Consider the following 19798-nt stretch of genomic DNA (forward strand, 5'->3'; position numbering starts at 1 on the left):
CAATGCATTTTGTACAAAACCATCTAAGCCCGTCTGCCGAACGTCAAGGCGATCTCTGTTAGACGGGTCCTAACACTAAATACTACCTGTTATGCGTTGTATTGGCACCATAATTTTTGTAAGCATTGTTGTACTTTGTCTGATTTGCAGAGTGCTGCTGCATTGTCTCTTTATTTCCTCTAGGTCTTTGCCATGGCAGCGTGCACCTGCGCACTGGGAGGTGCTGACTAACCCCCTTTTTTTTTTGCAGATTTACAATGCTGGAGATGTGGCATAGGCTGATTTTAATTATTTTCAGTATAAAGCTGTAGCCTGCTCTCACTACATTCATTGGAAGCTGTCTAGCACCAGGAAGGGTATAGAGTGGGCTCAGCATGCATGTTGGTACCTGCATCCCTTGTAATGGAGGCCATTTTGGCACAAAAAATGGAAAAAGGCAGAGTGGATCCAACATGCATGTGGGTCCAACACTCCCTGAATATGCCGCATAGCAGGTAGTATTTAGTGTTAGGACCCGTCTAACAGAGATCGCCTTGACGTTCGGCAGACGGGCTTAGATGATTTTGTACAAAATGCATTGTCCAAGCATCTCGCTTTTATAAATAAGCGTAGTATTGGCACCATAATTTTTGTAAGCATTGTTGTACTTTGTCTGATTTGCAGAGTGCTGCTGCATTGTCTCTTTATTTCCTCTAGGTCTTTGCCATGGCAGCGTGCACCTGCGCACTGGGAGGTGCTGACTAACCCCCTTTTTTTTTGCAGATTCCCATAACTGTGTCAGCCACAAGGAGGTTGCTCACTGCTTCCCATATAGTGGGTTTGGGTGCTGTCATACTTTGGTTTTTTGGGTTTCTTTTTTTTTTTTTTACAACCATTCTTTGAGGGCAGTTATTTCTCAATCACATGGTTAAGGCCAAATTCACACTTCAGTTATTTGGTCAGTTATTTTCATCAGTTATTGTAAGCGAAACCAGGTGGGAGTCAAAAACACAGAACAGATGCAAATCTTTCCATTATACCTGATCTCTGAATAGGCTTCACTACTGGTTTTGGCTCACAGTTAGGACTCATTCACACGACCATAGGTGTCCCGTTGCCGTATCACGGATGCGTTTCCATTGACTTGAATCCGGAGATGCGGAATGGAAGCACGAAACGGAACACTACAGAAGCACTACGGAGTGCTTTCTGGGGTTCCGTCCCGTACTTCCGTTCCCCAAAAAGATTGAACTTGTTCTATCTTTTTGCGGAACGGACGGATTGCGAACCCCATTCAAGTGAATGGGTCTGCGACCCGCATGCACGGGTACGGAGCCCTTATGTTTGTGTGAATTAACATTTTCTTTGTGTCCGTTCTGTGTTTTTTTTTCTTTTTCTTGTGGATCATATGCGGAACCATTCATTTTAATGGGTCCGCAAAAAAAACTGAAGTTACTCGGTATCCGTATATCCGTTCTGCAAAAAAAAAAAAAAACATGTCCTATTATTGTCCGCATTATGGACACTGTTCTATTGGGGACCAGCTGCTCTGTTCTGCGATATACATACGTTCGTGTGCATGAGCCCTTACTGATAGAAATAACTGACCAAATAACTGAAGTGTGAACTTGGCTTTATTTGTATTTTTTTTCAAACTATGGAAAAACTTCTGAAAAACACCACACCCCCGAGCATGCTGCGATTTGAAACTAATGACAGGTGACCAAAAAATGCCAGGAAACAGTCTTAAAACTCTACTTCAAAGAAACACAGGGGGAGTTTTATCAAGACCGTCTTAATTTCTCCCCCACTTGCATCAGTGTAGGTCCGCGCGCCAAAGCGGAGATCTACACCAGCTATAATCTATGCTAGTTTCCTGGAGTAGATTATAATAAATGTGACAGGCCACAGCGGCCGGCTCCACACCCTTCTCTACTTGGTGATCGGTGACTAGAAGCACCAAAAAGTTGCAAAATTTTGCGCAACTACAGCATGCTCCCCACTTTGCGACTTTCTGGCGCCAGTGTCCTTGCGCAGAGGGAATAATACATTTCCCCCAATTTTCTACTGGCCATGGTATGACATCCTGTGCTATTTGTATTTGTTGGGCTGTTATAGCCCTTTTTTTTATATACTGTATTTTTCTCTTCAATAAATATATTATTTCTTGCAGTTGAGTAGTAGTGTTCATGATTGGGTTTTTATTTTTTTGGTTGACAATATGTGACACCTGTCTGCAGAAGTTTTTGGGCAAAAAAAATGCAGAATTTTCGTAGCGTAAAACTGCCCTCATGAATTGACCTCAGGTCTCGTGCCTATATAAACAGAGTACGGAGGTAAGGAGGCAGTGACAGAACAACTCATTGCATAAGCAGAAACTAGAGAGTGATGATATGTTGTAATTAGGGATGAGCGAATCGACTTTGGATGAAACATCTGAAGTTGATTCGCATAAAACTTCATTCTAATACTGTACGGAGCAGGAGTATTGGCTCCAATTAGCCGAAATTATTGCTTCGTGAAGTCTCGCGAGACTTCGCATAATAACTTCAGAAATCAATTTCTACTGTAAAAAAACATTTCACAAACTCGGGTTCGGTTCCAAATGGTACAGTATTAGAATGTATTGGCTCCGATGAGCCGAAGTTATTGCTTCGTGAAGTCTCGCGCAATAACTTCATAAATTAATTTGTAGTCTGTAAAAAACATTTCCCGAACTCGGGTTCGGTTCCAAGGTACCACTTGGAACCGAACCCGAGTTTGGGAAATGTTTTTTTACAGTAGAAATTGATTTCTGAAGTTATTAGACTTCGCTAAGTAATAACTTCGGCTCATCGGAGCCAATACTCCTGCTCCGTACAGTATTAGAGAGAAGTTTTATGCGAGTCGATTCGCTTAGCCCTAGTTTTTAATGTTCCAATCTGAGAAACTAATGAATAGGAGTAAGGGAAGTCGCCCATATCCCTCCCTAAATGTGCTGCGTCTGCCAGGAGAACCTTAGGACAGGTGTACACAGCCCGAAGGAGCAGGTGATTGTCGCTAATTAAAGAGAGCCTGTCACCAGGATTTTGTGTATAGAGCTGAGGACATGGGCTGCTAGATGGCCACTAGCTCATCTGCAATACCCAGTCCCCATAGCTCTCTGCGCTTTTATGCAAATGACCTGATATGAGTCCTGTATCCGGAGATGAGTCAAGCGGAAAGGAGCCCAGCACCGCCCCACGTCCTCCGAATCTCCTCCTTGCTGCCTGACGTCACAGAGCTGGAGCGCCGAAATCTCGCGATGCGCGAGCTAGCTCTATGCACAAAATCCTGGTGACAGGTTCCCTTTAAGCATTCCTTCCTGACAATTGCCTGCTCACCTCTACTGCAATTGCCTCCACTGTACTCGTCCCCATACATATTCATTGTTTATGGGTAGCTGATCCCTGTTCACACAAGACCATCTGCTGCCCAGAAATGAGGATTGCGCAAGCAATCATTTCACCCGATCAACAAGCATTTTGCTCTTTCATGGGGTGGTCTTTACATGGGCCGACTATCTGGAACAAGCGTTCATATGAACTTTCGTTCCAGATAATCGTCCTGAATATCTAAACCCGCTTTTACACCACCTCATGATAATTATGGAAGTTAAGAAGCGAAAATTGTTTTAGTCCTTAGTCCCTCATTTACAGAACTTTTTCCCAGAGGAGCCCTGCACGGCCATGTGAATAACCTCATAGACTACCATTGTTCTTCGAAAGATCGTGTGACGGCTTTGTGAAGATAGCCTAAGGGTACATATATCAAGGGGAGAAAAACAGAACTGTATCGCACATTCACAATGCTATGCTTAGATCTAATTAAACTTGCTTCTCAGCACAATATTAAAGTGTACAGCCCCCTATACTGCATGCTGTACAAGAGGCATTAGTGTACATTTTGATCTAAAGGCATAAGCCCGCTCACCACGTCAAGGTTGCCTCTTAGAGTGGGTCCTACTATGACAAATAGGCGCAGCACAGTGCAGTGAGAAAGCGGCACTGCCCTAGTAGGCGGCAGGACCCGGGAGTCAAACAGCAACCCTGCTATCTGACAATGCCACCCGTGGCACCGACTACCATTGTTCTTAAAAAGGTCGTGTGACGGCCTTGTGTAGATAGCCTAAGGGTACGACCAGATAGCATCGGTTGCAAAACGGTCGCTCTGTGGTCAAGTACCACAAAGCCATACGAGCTCCAATTAGCTTAACAGTTTAGTCAGTCTGCATTGTTAATGGCTACGCAGCATCCACAACCTCATTCTGTAGATACGAGCAGGTGTCAGAGATGGGACATTGATGGCACATCCTAGTGATATGTCTCAGATTGGAATACCCCTTTAATTGACACAGGATTCCCTAATTGCCTTGATGGCCATAACAACCAATCACAGCTCAGCTTTAAAAAGGTTTTCCAAGATTTATATACTGATGACCCATCCTCTGGATAGGTCATCAGTATCTGATCTGTGGGGGTCCGACATCCGAGATCCCCCACCAATCAGCTGTTTGAGCGCTCCGGCCTTCTCTCTGCTCACCAAGTACAGCCTAAGGGCTCGTTCACACGAACGTGTGAAGCCCATGCCCGTGCTGTGGACCACAAATTGCTGTGGCCTAATGCTGGAGGCTTTTCTATCCAGAACTCCTATGTACATAACAAACTCATTTTAGTTCTCCACAAAGCCAATTAGCATAATTCTACTAATTACAGCAAGGCAAGAAAGGGACTCCGTCATCATCAAATGCGTTTGCATACTGTTTGGTCAGCTTTTATTGTCGCTATGGCAGAAAAAAAATATCTTGTCACTTGAAGCTCATCTGTAAGCTGCTGTTGACGGATCTATGATTCTTATCATTGTTATCTCTACATACAGTAGTACCTTGAATGGATAACACCCTCCTGCTCTGAATGGCATATGGGCCTACTAGGCTAGTTCATCCCTGATTTAGATATTCATGTGTTGATAAGTTCATAATTTAATGAGCAATAGGTTTTAAAGGGGTTGTCTCCAAAAAAATATGGCTGGAGTATAGATCAGTGGGGCCTGATTTCTGAGACATCCAGCGATCAGTTGTTGCGGCCAGAGAAAAGTTGCGGCCTGCTTCGCCTGAAGCGGCGCCATTCAAATGAATGCACATCCATATAAGGGCTCATGCATACGACCGTATTTTCTTTCCCTGTCCATTCGTTTTTTTTTTGACAGCCCGTATGCGGGATTTCATCAGTTTTTTTTTTTGCGGATCCATGTTTTGCGGACCGCAAAATACGTACGATCGTGTGAGCCCTAACACATGAACAGGCTGGGCTCATCAGGCTGTGGCTCATAGAAGGGGTCAGATGGACAAGGATTGTCCTGATGGTGCAACCAATAGAGACAAGCTGTCATGGATACACACAGAAACCAAAATTACTTCACATAATAATCTGTCAACAGCATATTATATATATATGTAAATGGAGGTTCTTATCAGCCTGATCTCTACCAGAACAGCCTACCGGAGGTTCTGCCGCAGATGTGAAACTAGCCTTAGGGGAAGGAATATTTGAAGACCTCCGTCAGTCATCCCATTGTGGAATGGCTGATATCACATATCGATACGATATAAGTGAAAAGCATTGTGACTGCAATTATTATTTTCACAGATATAGCAGAGCTGAAATTGTTATGTCACTCTTCCTTGTCTGACTCTTGATAAACTACCACGACAGGTTAAGGTGCCGTCCTATTGTAATGTAATGTCACGGTGAGCTGTACCAGCACTGCTACATCTGTATATGTACTGTGTTAACCTAGACAGCAAAGATCATTGTAATCCCATAACCAAATTTTATTTCCAGTTTCATAGTTTATTCCCCAAAATTTTATTTTTTCCATGACAAAATATATCACAAAAGACAAACCGTGTCAGCCAGTGTCTTGTGCTTCTGTTCGATAATTTACCTTATAAACCTCTGAGCAGCCAAGTACAGATCAGTAAACTATATCCTTGCACAGGCTTCAAGTAATATCAACTTCCTCCTTATACCTCGACAGAAATAGACTTCTTGCATTACAAATGAATTCTTCTTTTCTTAAAAAAAGAACAAATTCTTACAAAATAATTTACATTTTTTTAAGTTAAAACACATCCACCGTACAGATCATTTATAAATAGTTTCCATGTGGAAAGTAGTTGTTTAACCAATTTTTTACCCAAATTGGCTAATTGAAATACAGTATATCTATTACAAAATAAAATAAAATAAAAAAACTCACATTTCAGTACAGTTATGTGAAATAAAATGTAATAAAAAAATAGGGCAATACAAGGCGCAGAAATAAAATAAAAACAAAAATAGAATAAAAAATGAAATATAAAAAATGGTTACCCTTCTTAGGAACTGTAAAAATATTAAATCTTGGGACCTACTGTATACTGTTCTTGTTAGGTAGAATACATTTAATGGGTTCTTCGAGCTACAGATATTGATGACCTGTCCTTGTTGATATCAGATCGGTGGGGGTCTGTCACCTGGCACCCCCACCGATCAGCTGTTTCGGGCAGCTGTAGCTCTATACTGTATTCAGAGGACAACTCCATACATGGTGTAGTGACTGTGCAGTGCTAATGCTATTCAAGTGAACCTGTTATCAATATCTGTAGCCCAGAGAACCCATTTAAGGATGGGGTTGTGTTTTACGAAATAATTTATTGTAGTGAGGTCTTTTTTGAAATTCTAGTGCTTTCCCATTTTGTTGATTCCAGCTCTAAATCCAGTAGAGAAATAGAGCTGGAGCTGTCCGACCAGGATAAGAGTTTAGAACTTGAGACGAGAGTCTTCCTTCAACTCTCGAACCATCCGGAAAGATCTGAGATGGTCCGATACTCATCACCAGATGCTTTCACGGTTGCACAAGCCGTGCAGTAATGTTCATCCCAAAAAGAAGTCACGTGGACATCGTACCGCTTCTTCCACGTGAAATATCTCCTGTACACGTGGGTGTTTTTGTCAAGAAACCTCAAGTACATGGCCAACTTTTTAGGACTTGAGAAGTCATCTACATGAATGAAGGAGTTACGAGGAATAAACATCTCGTAGTTGTATCGACTTGGACCCATGACTATAGGAACTGCGCTGGACTTAAACGCATTTCTCCACAATTTCTCAGTGATATAATCCGTATGTAGTGAATTCTCAAAAGCAAGATAAAACTTATATTCTGACACGGTCTTCACAATGTTATCATGCTTCAAATCCATCCCGTACCTGCCGTAAATGTCAATATCAATGTATTCCCTAAGCTGGTTGTAATACTGAACTCTCTCATGGTCCTCATTCCAGTTACTAATCACCCACGCTACAAGTTTTCTTTTTCGCGGGAGAACTATTTTGGCACGTTTCCTGGAAAATAAATAGCCGTATGGCACAAAAATATTGGAGTCCACCCTGTAAGACATAGTCCAATTGAATAAACCCCCTAAGGTGGTCAACCAGGGTGAATGAGATGGTGACTCAAAGTTCATCCAGATCCACTTTTGAGAAGCGGGGCGCTTGGATATCGGAAAGTCAGCGTATTCGCCAATGTCCCTGTGATGAAATAAAATGGCATCTGCTTCCTGGTAAAGGCTTCTGTTAGTGGTCAGTTGACAACCTGTGATGTTGAAGAGTATATGGCAATCTCCAAGTCGTCTTCTCTTCCCAAATGGCTCGTACCAGATAAGGACCGTAACTTGTTTTGGTTGCGTAGGAGCTCTCCATAATAATGAGAAATGTGTGGTGTTGTAGAGGAAATCTTGGGTGCAGGCATATACTAACAATAAGGTGCATGTCAAGCTAGCAGCAAGGAGCTGTGACTTAAGAGTCCTCCAGCGCCCTCTTCGGCAGGGTCTCCATCCTCGCAGTTGCTCAAAAGACAACAAACTTTCTCCTCTCATACTGGCTTACTTGCCTAGGGTATGACCTGATGTCTTAGGTCTTACTGCGCCCAGAGACCAGTGACTCTCATGCCTGTAAATCTTGTATTCTTCCTTGTGCCAGGGTATGTCTAGAAAAGAGCTGCCCTTGAATGGTTGTCTCTTTCCCGAGTGCCTTCAGGTCCAAAAGGAAGTTCACGAAAAGCAGATAGAATGTGAATCAGTTCATAGGCGTCCCATCAGCATGCAAGTCCTGACACTTGTTACGAGTCGGTGTGTGCACCTCCACACACTGTGTGTGCGTTATATCCTTGCACGGGCTGAAAATTTCCATGAGGTTAGCTGAGAGGGGACTCGCCATTAAGCGTCAATCGAAGGTTAACCTCAAGACAGCGAGAGCAGACAGCTTCCTTATTCCTGGACAATGAAACAAGACGCGTTTTTTGTGATTTCCATGCTGGGATTCTTCTTCTCTCAGCTCGTCGTAACGACCTATGCAGAAGAGCTCGCTCACCGTTTAGGTAGCCGTCTGTCCTGCGGCTGTGATTTGTTCTTCTCCTTTAAGTGCACTTTTCTCACCGCCTTGTACTTTGTACCACAGCCATGCCCCTTGCATCGGGTGAACTCAGTAATGAGAAGGAGTCTTGCAGTATTGTGCTGCACAGAATACCAGCTTTACACAGCAGCCTGCTGGCTCCATCCACATCAGCAGTCAGTCACACCTCCAAGTGATGTCATCTGTCACTCAGGAAGTTCCCTCAGAAACCTGAGATGGACTTGCTGGGTGACAGTCCTTTGCTTTAAGTTAACCCTTTTGTCCACTGCTCTGGGAGAGGGAGGGGGGTGGGGGTGGCTGGAGTTAACCCCCTCCACTGCCCCTGACAGTAAAAAATTGAGCAAGCAGCGAAGAGACAGCAGTGATGTCACAGCACCAGCAGAGGGGTGTCGAGCGCACATGTTGGTGGAATGCAATAGACAGAAAGACAAGCGAGATTTTTTATTTATTTTTTATAACGTTAACCCTTTCTCAGCCTGGCATGCTATGCAAGATTGTTCTGTGATATTTTACATTTGAGACTGAGGAGAAACAGGTGCATTATAATCTGTAAAGGTTATCGCATCACTAGGGTTGCCTCGTTTAGCAAACTTGCTAGGTCATCTGTAGTGATGAGCAGCATAGGCAATATTTGTTTTCACGATATTTCGCAAATTTCTGGCCTATCAATCTGCAAATTCTAGAATTCGTGATCTCCAGTCATTATTTTCTTGATTGCAAAATTGGCAATGTCATATGCGCGTTTTGCGCACGCAATACAGGCGTGGCTCACTTTTGCTATATTTTTCAAGCTGCTAGAAGTTTCCTGAGACTGGAGAAAATGGTTGGCAGCAACTTTCGTGACTGTGAGGAAGAACTCCTGATCACTCTAAGTAATTCTACATTACAGCACTGTTTTTGATTACATTTCGCATGCATGGCAGAACAATAGCTTTAGATGCAGACTGAGGGCTCCAATATATTTGCGATTGCGCAAATCGGCACTAATGATGCGCCAATACGTGCAACTTCACATTTTATCAGGTCTGAGTAGATATTACTGATTGGTGCACTAAGTATTGTGGTGACATCACATCACTATGCCTGTAGCATGCACAACACAGTAGTTCCTATCACACTACCTAACACCCTGCACTGGAACAGCTACACTATATAACTATCTAACCTACACTCAGTGTCGGCCTGGGGTGCCTTGGGCCCACCAGTGGAATTGATTCTGGGGGCCCACCATAAATGCAGTGGCGTAGCGTGGGTTGCCAGAACCCGTGGCAAACCAAGTATTGCGCCCCCCCCAACCTGTGGCCATGCTCCTTTTTACAGATAATGTAGTAGATATAACTTGCAGTCCTATGTAACAACACAGATAACACAGTAATAACTCTCTGAGTACAGATAATGTAGTAGATGGGTGTGAGCCCCAGATTTCAGAACACGCACAGTGTGACCTGAAGTCTGGGGCCAGGATGCGGCAGGGTGGGCCAAATTCTATATCCACCCTCCCATCACTACAGAACATACAGGGTAATACAGCGCCCCATACCTCTTACATCCAGTGACGTCTCTTTGATGTAGATGTTCTCTTCTCATCTTCTCCTTTCAGACCTTCAGACCAGACGACCATTTTTCTGCCATTTCTCGTCTCTGCAGGTTGACCAAAAAAAACTTAGTTTAATACTTTTCCATCATCCGCCCATCTTCTGGACAAATCATCCTACCACCCCCAATACTGTGCCGCTGTGCTCCCCAATACTATACTGCAGGAACAGATAAACCCCCTGGTAATACTAGTACCACACAGATAATGCCCCCTTCAATAATTATTGGCACATGGTGCCCTAAAATAACTGCGCCCAGCAAATAGTGCCCTGACCCTAATAGTGTAAACATAACATCCCCAAAAATGATTGTGGTAAGCTGATACTGTGCCAGTGTGCCCCCACAGTAATAGTGCTCCCAAAAGTCCCACCAATAGTAATAATTCTCTGCTATAGCACACATGATAGTAATAGTGCTCCTACAGTGCCCCCAACATGTCCCCACTGTGCCCAAGAAGTAATAATGCTCCCATAGTGCCCATACTAGTAGTCATATTCCCCATATACCCCCAGTAGTAATAAAGCCCACCATAATGCACCCCAGTAGTAATAATTCTCCTTATAATGTGACAGTACAAAGATGCCCCCTTATAATGTGTGCCAGTGCAAAAAATACCCCCTTTTAATGCTCCCAGTTGAGCTAATGTCCCCATAGTGCCCCCATAATGTGCTAGTATAAAATACCCCTATATAGTGCCCCAGTAAATGCCCCTATAGTGCTCCTCTCCCACCTTCCTTCTAGTGCCCCCATAATGTACCAGTATAAAATGCCCCATATATAGTGCCCCAGTAGATGCCCTCAGTGTCGCCCATAATTTGCAAGTATAAAATACCCGTGTTCCCCCGTAGATGAACTCATAGTGCTCCTCTCCCCCCTTCCCCATAGTACCCACCATAATGTGTCCCCGTATAAAATGCCCCTATACAGAGCCCCCCATATAAAATACCCCTTCTTTGTGGCCTCAGTAGAAGCCCCCATAGTGTTCCTTTCCCCCATAGTGCCCCCTATATAAAATACCCCTTCTTTGTGGCCTCAGTGGATGCACCCATAGTGCCCCCAATAATGTACCAGTAAGATGTGCCCCCATAGATGCCCCCCAATCATGTGCCAGTAAGAAGTGCCCCCATAGATGCACCCCCAATCATGTGCCAGTAAGAAGTCCCCCCCATCATGTGCCAGTAAGAAGTATTGTAACATATAAAAAAATAAACACTTATACTTATCTCCATCAGGCTGGCAGCGATGCAGGTCTCTTACGACCTGTGTCCTGCGCTGTACATCTCAGGCTACACACGCCAACTGCACCGCCTCTGATAGGCTGCAGGCCTATTGCCTGCAGCCTATCAGAGGAACGGGGAAGGGAGACGCCGCACCCCTGCCCCGCAGCATCCATCTGTATCGCTGTCCTAAGGACGGTGATACAGATGATTATGGAGATGAGCGCTTCCACAATGGAAGCGCTCATCTCCCTGTGCCCTGCCACCGCCCCCCACTTGTCACCAACGTCCCCTCCCCCCACGCTACGCCACTGTTAGACTGTAACTAGGCAGGGGCCCACCGAGGATTTCCCCGACTCCCCGGTGGGCCAGTCTGAGCCTGCCTACACTGACTATCTTCCACTAACTATCTGTATTATCCAGATGACTCAGCAAAGCACAGAGCACAGCAATAACACTGCTCTCTCTCTCAGAACTGCAAAAAACTACAGAAAATGGCTGCTGGGGAGGTTCTTATATAGTAAGGGGTAGGCAACTTTCCTATTGGTTGCTAGGGATGTTGCTAAGCTCTGACAAAGATATTGCAGCCTTCCCATTGGACCACAAGTAAGAAGGGAGGGTACTGATGAAAACAAAATCTAGAATATTTGCGATTACGAATATATAGCACTATATTATATATCTTCGCAACTTCTCGAAGTGCCGATATTCACAATAAAAATTCACGATTAGAATATTCGCGATCAACACTAATTTCATCTGCATGAACAGGGAGGATGATCTATTCATGACCTACATCTATTAGCCAGAGAGTCTTTGCCAACAGCTTCTATACATCCATACATTACACGGACAGCCTGTTGATTTCCATAAGGACTCTGCAATGCTTCATTTTCCCTGTGGAGGCGCTGTAGGGGAATTGAAACGCATAAAATAATGGTTGTGTACCATGACAATCGCTTCCAAAAAATGAAGCTGGCCCTGGCTATGAGGTGCTCCCCTCAGGATAGTATTCTAAAACCAGAAGTTACAACTGATCATATATTTCTCTTGCAGGTGGAATGTAGTATTGCATGTGGGGTACTCAACACCAGAATTTACAGCCAGTCATATGTTCCCCTGCAGGTGAAATATAGTATTGCCTGCACGGAATTCTGTATAATATATGAATTTGCATTAGCACATAGAGGTGGGTCTCAAGTGGGGTAACCTCTCTATGAAGGCCTCATGGGATAAGGGATAACCCCCCCCCCCCCTAGTTTTAAGACCAACACATTATAAGTAGCTTTTTTTTTAAGTTTGTAGTTTTGCATTCTCAGAGACCAAGAACATCAAAGAACATACATTAATTGCCAAATGCCATTGCAAACCTAATCCAGTTGTAGAAGTGTGCACCTAACTTGTATCAAAAAAGAAGAACCTGCTTACCCACAACCAAACAGAGTCTATTTCTTGACTGGCGTCTGTTCACACCACAGGCACTCAATATCGTGTTGCAACCTGTTAAGTAGATCATACTATGATGGTTCAGGCATTAGATGACTTCTAGGTGTAGAGGAAGGCCAACTAGTATCTTCTTCCCCAGGGACCCGATTCTCGAAGTTGTTGCAGGGACCCCCATAATCAAGATGATTGATTATGGGGTTCCTGCAGTGACTTTGAGAAGGTGGGTTCCTGGGAAAGAGGATACTTGCTGGCCTTCCTCTGTAACTTGAGGTCTTCTCAGCCAACTGATGCCTCTATAATAATAAATAGGGTAATTTGTTAAATAATCCACCCAATTTTCTATATGGACACATAGGCTGGTTGATGTGCTGTATGCAGCCCATATGTAGTGCAGTCTATTGTCCAATCTGTCTCTTGTGCAGAGAATGGAGGACTAGGGGCCCACTCTTGCTCAGGGGCCCACCGGTGGATTCCACTGTTCCCCTAAGACCAGTCCGAGCCTCTAACAGCCTATCAAGTATGGTACAGATTAAATCAGTTATCAGACCTAAGAGACTAACCTCAGGTGAGCAAACCCCTGGTAGATCAAGGTTTATGAATGTATGGACATCAGACCAATCTATTCGTCTAACCTAACCGGACTGGACCATGTGATATACACTGCTCAAAAAAATAAAGGGAACACTTAAACAACACAATGTAACTCCAAGTCAATCACACTTCTGTGAAATCAAACTGTCCACTTAGGAAGCAACACTGAGTGACAATCAATTTCACATGCTGTTGTGCAAATGGGATAGACAACAGGTGGAATTTATAGGCAATTAGCAAGACACCCCCAATAAAGGAGTGGATCTGCAGGTGGTAACCACAGACCACTTCTCAGTTCCTATGCTTCCTGGCTGATGTTTTGGTCACTTTTGAATGCTGGTGGTGCTTTCACTCTAGTGGTAGCATGAGACGGAGTCTACAACCCACACAAGTGGCTCAGGTAGTGCAGCTTATCCAGGATGGCACATCAATGCGAGCTGTGGCAAGAAGGTTTGCTGTGTCTGTCAGCGTAGTGTCCAGAGCATGGAGGCGCTACCAGGAGGAAGGCCAGTACATCAGGAGACGTGGAGGAGGCCGTAGGAGGGCAACAACACAGCAGCAGGACCGCTACCTCCGCCTTTGTGCAAGGAGGAACAGGAGGAGCACTACCAGAGCCCTGCAAAATGACCTCCAGCAGGCCACAAATGTGCATGTGTCTGCTCAAACGGTTAGAAACAGACTCCATGAGGGTGACATGAGGGCCCGACGTCCACAGGTGGGGGTTGTGCTTACAGCCCAACACCGTGCAGAACGTTTGGCATTTGCCAGAGAACACCAAGATTGGCAAATTCACCACTGGCGCCCTGTGCTCTTCACAGATGAAAGCAGGTTCACACTGAGCACATGTGACAGACGTGACAGAGTCTGGAGACGCCGTGGAGAACGTTCTGCTGCCTGCAATATCCTCCAGCATGACCGGTTTGGCATTGGGTCAGTAATGGTGTGGGGTGGCATTTCTTTGGAGGGCCGCACAGCCCTCCATGTGCTCGCCAGAGGTAGCCTGACTGCCATTAGGTACCGAGATGAGATCCTCAGACCCCTTGTGAGACCATATGCTGGTGCGGTTAGCCCTGGGTTCCTCCTAATGCAAGACAATGCTAGACCTCATGTGGCTGGAGTGTGTCAGCAGTTCCTGCAAGACGAAGGCATTGATGCTATGGACTGGCCCGCCCGTTCCCCAGACCTGAATCCAATTGAGCACATCTGGGACATCATGTCTCGCTCTGTCCACCAACGTCACGTTGCACCACAGACTGTCCAGGAGTTGGCAGATGCTTTAGTCCAGGTCTTGGAGGAGATCCCTCAGGAGACCGTCCGCCACCTCATCAGGAGCATGCACAGGCGTTGTAGGGAGGTCATACAGGCACTTGGAGGCCACACACACTACTGAGCCCCATTTTGACTTGTTTTAAGGACATTACATCAAAGTTGGATCAGCCTGTAGTGTGTTTTTCCACTTTAATTTTGAGGGTGACTCCAAATCCAGACCTCCATGGGTTGAAATTTGATTTCCATTTTTTTATTTTTGTGTGATTTTGTTGTCAGCACATTCAACTATGTAAAGAACAAAGTATTTCAGAAGAATATTTAATTAACTCAGATCTAAGATGTGTTATTTTTGTGTTCCCTTTATTTTTTTGAGCAGTGTACATAAATGTACCCTCATGTTCAGAACATCTGGTGCACATGTCACCAGACAACTGGTGCACATCTGCATCAACCTTACTGGGGTTAAATATACTCTATGGAGCTATTTTACTTGTGCAAGCTGGTCCATAGTGCCTGTGCGTGTGGACCTTCAGTTGGTGATCCCCCAGCTGTGGAATGTCACCCTGTCATGTTTACATAAGTCTTTTCTAGGGTAGAATCTTGCATATTCAAAATCACTTTATAGAAGGAGGAGACAGTAAATAGACCAATCTTGGTTTGACTCTACGAAAGTGAAAGAGAATCCTTCCCATATTGCACAGTACGTGCAAGAAGTATCTAGACAAACTAGTCTTAGGAAGTATAAAGTGTAACTGACATGCTTTTTTATTTGCTAGTTTATTAGAGCTGTTTACCTGAGTCAGTCTGTCAATGATTGTCACAGGATCTGTAACTACCTTATAATTAGGATGAAACATCCTAAGTCGATTTTCATAAAACTTTGTTTCAATACTGTACGGAGCGAGCGTTCCGTACAGTATTAGAATGTATTGGCTCCGATGAGCCAAAGTTATTACTTAAAAAAAAAAATTCCCGAACTCGGGTTCGGTTCCAAGTGGTACCTTGGAACCGAATCCGAGTTCAGGAAATGTTTTTTTACAGTATAAATCAATTTCTAAAGTTATTATGCAAAGGCCCACGAGACTTCGCGAAGTAATAACTTCGGCTGATCAGCCAATACATTCTAATACTGTACAGAACGCTCGCTCCGTACAGTATTGAAACAAAGTTTTATGCAAATCGACTTCGGATGTTTCATCCGAAGTCGATTCGCTCACCCCTACTTATAATAACAGCTTTCATTAATGTCCCCTGTCCCTTTCCCCTGGTCCCTCAAAAGACCGTTGCTATGTCTTTCCTGTCTTCCCTTCAGTGTAAACAGAAGACGGAGGGGTGGTCCTTCACACTGCAGGCCTGCATTAGGCTTCAGAGTATGGAGGCGTGTCTCTCAGTACTCCAATATGATTGGCTGGCAGGAGCTGCTGGCCACAGCAAGTGTGAATGGGAAGTGAGGGAAAGCAGTTTTGGCCTCAGAGAGCCATCTTCAGAAGATCCTCATATTGTAGAGGTTAAAACAGCAGTAATTAAGGGAAAAACACGAAAAAACTGTGGTATGTGAAGAAACTAAAGACTGCTTTATGCATAATGCTGCAGCAGCAGTAACATATAGTAAAATAGATTTTTTGATGAAAACATGACACTTTAGTCTTGTTTCGTAAATGACTGGACGTTACTTTTGCTATACAGGTGAGTGAGATATTTTATGCCCTTTTTATATAGCAGTGGTCTCCAGTCTGTGGCTCTTGCAGTAGCACTGTGGCCTTCTTACAGCTTTTCCTACGCCATGTGATGTCACTTTCATCGGTCACATACTGTATCCTTGGCGCAGCTCAGGCCCATTGAAGTGAATAGGACTGAGCTGTGATACCAGGCACAGCCACTATACAATGTACGGCACTGTGCCTGATGAGCTTAGAGAAGGCAGCAGCACTACTACAAGCACTGGTACCTTCTCAAACAGCTGATCAGCGGGGGTCCCAGGTGTTCCGGGTCCAGAGGATAGGTCTTTAGTGAAAATATCCTGAAAACCCTTTTAAATTATAAAATAATTCTATATAATATCAGGGTATTGCATAAATACTAACTCCATAATATATGAGCTGCTCCATCACAGACAATATAACATGCAAAGCTGTGAATTGAAAAAGGGTTTACTATCAGCAAGCTGGAAACAGTCAGAAGGGAAGTAGCAAGGATTCCCAGAAATAAAACATTGGAGGTAAAAAACAAAACAAAAAAACTGTGACCCAGAATTGTACACATGGCTTTGAAGTAAATGGTAAGATTGAAATGCCACTCATTACACAGTTCACCAGTAATGGAAATATATTAAATTGTATAGTGAAAAAACAGTAGGAGATCTCACGGCAGGAGAACTATTACCCCCAACATCCTAGCTTTGTCTACAGGAAGGCCAGAAATCTAGCCACATTAATAGCTTCTGCTATACACAACAATACAGATAAAAAGAATGGAAGTAATTTCCTCCAATTACCTGATTTCTACCTATGCAAAAAAATGCCCAGCCTGTAAAGAGAAAAACACAGTCAGGGAGGTTTATCAAGACGGGCACTTTTTGCACGGTCTTGAAATCCCCTGCACTGCCGGAGGATGTGCCTAATATACAGGGGCGGATTAAGTGCCCGGGGCTGTCTACCCAATTCCCCCCCCCCCCCCCCCTTCATTTTATTTATAATTTTTTTCTGTATGAAGAGGCTGCGGTGCTTCCTAAGCGCCAAAATCTCTTCCTAGGCCATATGACATCGTTCACGTGGTCCTGGTGCAGCTCTGTCTCATCTGAGTGATTGGGTCTGATCTGTAATACCAAGCGCAGTGCTATCAAATGGGCAAAGCTGTGCTTGGTAAGGAGCAAAAAGGCTGCGGCGCTCACTGGGACATCGCGGTCTCCTCAAACAGCTGAATGGCGGGGGTGCCAGGAGTCGGACCCCCACCATCTCATAACTCTCATAAATTTCCCCCACACTGCCCTCATATAGTAATTTCCCCCACACTCGCCCCAATATAGTAATTTCCCCCACACTCCCCCTGATATAGTAATTTCCCCCACTCTGCCCCATATAGTAATTTCTCCCACTCTGCATCCATACGGTAATTTCCCCCACACTCCCCCGATATAGTAATTTCCCCCACTCTGCCTCGATATAGTAATTTCCCCCAGTCTGCCCCATATAGTAATTTCCCCCACACAGTAATTTCCCCCGCACTGCCCATATAGTAATTTCCCCCACACTGCTCCATATAGTAATTTCCCCCACACTGCCCCATATAGTAATTCCCCCCACACTACCCCATATAGTAATTTCCCCCACACTACTCCATATAGTAATTTCCCCCACACTGCCCCATATAGTAATTTCCCCCACACTACTCCATATAGTAATTTCCCCCACACTGCCCCATATAGTAATTTCCCCCACACTGCCCCATATAGTAATTTCCCCCACACTACTCCATATAGTAATTTCCCCCACACTGCCCCATATAGTAATTTCCCCCACACTACTCCATATAGTAATTTCCCCCACACTGCCCCATATAGTAATTTCCCCCACACTGCCCTATATAGTAATTTCCTGCACACTGCTCCATATAGTAATTTCCCCCACAATGCTCCATATAGTAATTTCCGCCACACTGCCCCACACAGTAATTTCCCCCACACTGCCCCATATAGTAATTTCCCCCACACTGCTCCATATAGTAATTTCCCCCACACTGCCCCATATAGTAATTTCCCCCACACTCCCCATATAGTAATTTCCCCCACACTGCCAATATAGTAATTTCCCCCACACTGCCCATATAGTAATTTCCCCCACACTGCCCCATATAGTAATTTCCCCCACACTGCCCCATATAGTAATTTCCCCCACACTGCTCCATATAGTAATTTCCCCCACACTGCTCCATAAACTAATTTCCCCCACACTGCCCCATATAGTAATTTCCCCCACACTGCCCCATAATTCCCCCACACTGCTCCATAAACGAATTCCCCCCACACTGCCTCCATATAGTAATTTCCACCACACTACCCCATATAGTAATTTCCCCACACTGCCCTCATATAGTAATTTCCCCACACTGCTCCATATAGTAATTTCCCCCACACTGCTCCATATAATAATTTCCCCCACACTGCCCCACATAGTAATTTCCCCCACACTGCCCCATATAGTAATTCCCCCCACACTGCTCCATATAGTAATTTCCCCCACACTGCCCCACATAGTAATTTCCCCCACACTGCCCCACATAGTAATTTCCCCCACACTGCCCCATATAGTAATTTCCGCCACTCTGCCTCGATATAGTAATTTCCCCCAGTCTGCCCCATATAGTAATTTCCCCCACACAGTAATTTCCCCCGCACTGCCCCATATAGTAATTTCCCCCACATTACTCCATATAGTAATTTCCCCCACACTGCCCCATATAGTAATTTCCCCCACACTACTCCATATAGTAATTTTCCCCACACTGCTCCATATAGTAATTTCCCCCACACTGCCCTATATAGTAATTTCCCCCACACTGCTCCATATAGTAATTTCCCCCACACTGCTCCATATAGTAATTTCCCCCACACTGCCCCACACAGTAATTTCCCCCACACTGCTCCATATAGTAATTTCCCCCACACTACTCCATATAGTAATTTTCCCCACACTGCTCCATATAGTAATTTCCCCCACACTGCTCCATATAGTAATTTCCCCCACACTGCTCCATATAGTAATTTTCCCCACACTGCTCCATATAGTGATTTTCCCCACACTGCCCTATATAGTAATTTCCCCCACACTGCTCCATATAGTAATTTCCCCCACACTGCCCCACACAGTAATTTCCCCCACACTGCTCCATATAGTAATTTCCCCCACACTGCCCCATATAGTGATTTCCCCCACACTGCCCTATATAGTAATTTCCCCCACACTGCTCCATATAGTAATTTCCCCCACACTGCCCATATAGTAATTTCCCCCACACTGCCCCACACAGTAATTTCCCCCACACTGCCCCATATAGTAATTTCCCCCACACTGCCCATATAGTAATTTCCCCCACACTGCCCCATATAGTAATTTCCCCCACACTGCCCCATATAGTAATTTCCCCCACATTGCTCCATATAGTAATTTCCCCCACACTGCTCCATAAACTATTTTCCCCCACACTGCCCCATGTTGCGGAGCTTCACGG

At 44.5% G+C, this 19798-nt stretch overlaps 1 protein-coding gene across 1 annotated transcript; it reads right to left on the reverse strand.

Moving 5' to 3' along the window:
• Window positions 1-5822: 5822 nt before the first annotated feature.
• LOC120996427 (alpha-(1,3)-fucosyltransferase 4-like) lies at window positions 5823-8582 on the reverse strand. The gene has a single exon (XM_040426324.1). The coding sequence runs from the start codon at window positions 7916-7918 to the stop codon at window positions 6827-6829; it is 1092 nt and encodes a 363-aa protein (XP_040282258.1). The 5' UTR covers window positions 7919-8582; the 3' UTR covers window positions 5823-6826.
• Window positions 8583-19798: the final 11216 nt, after the last annotated feature.

The sequence above is a fragment of the Bufo bufo genome, chromosome 3 (assembly GCF_905171765.1).
Source record: "Bufo bufo chromosome 3, aBufBuf1.1, whole genome shotgun sequence".
NCBI classification, from domain to species: domain Eukaryota; kingdom Metazoa; phylum Chordata; class Amphibia; order Anura; family Bufonidae; genus Bufo; species Bufo bufo.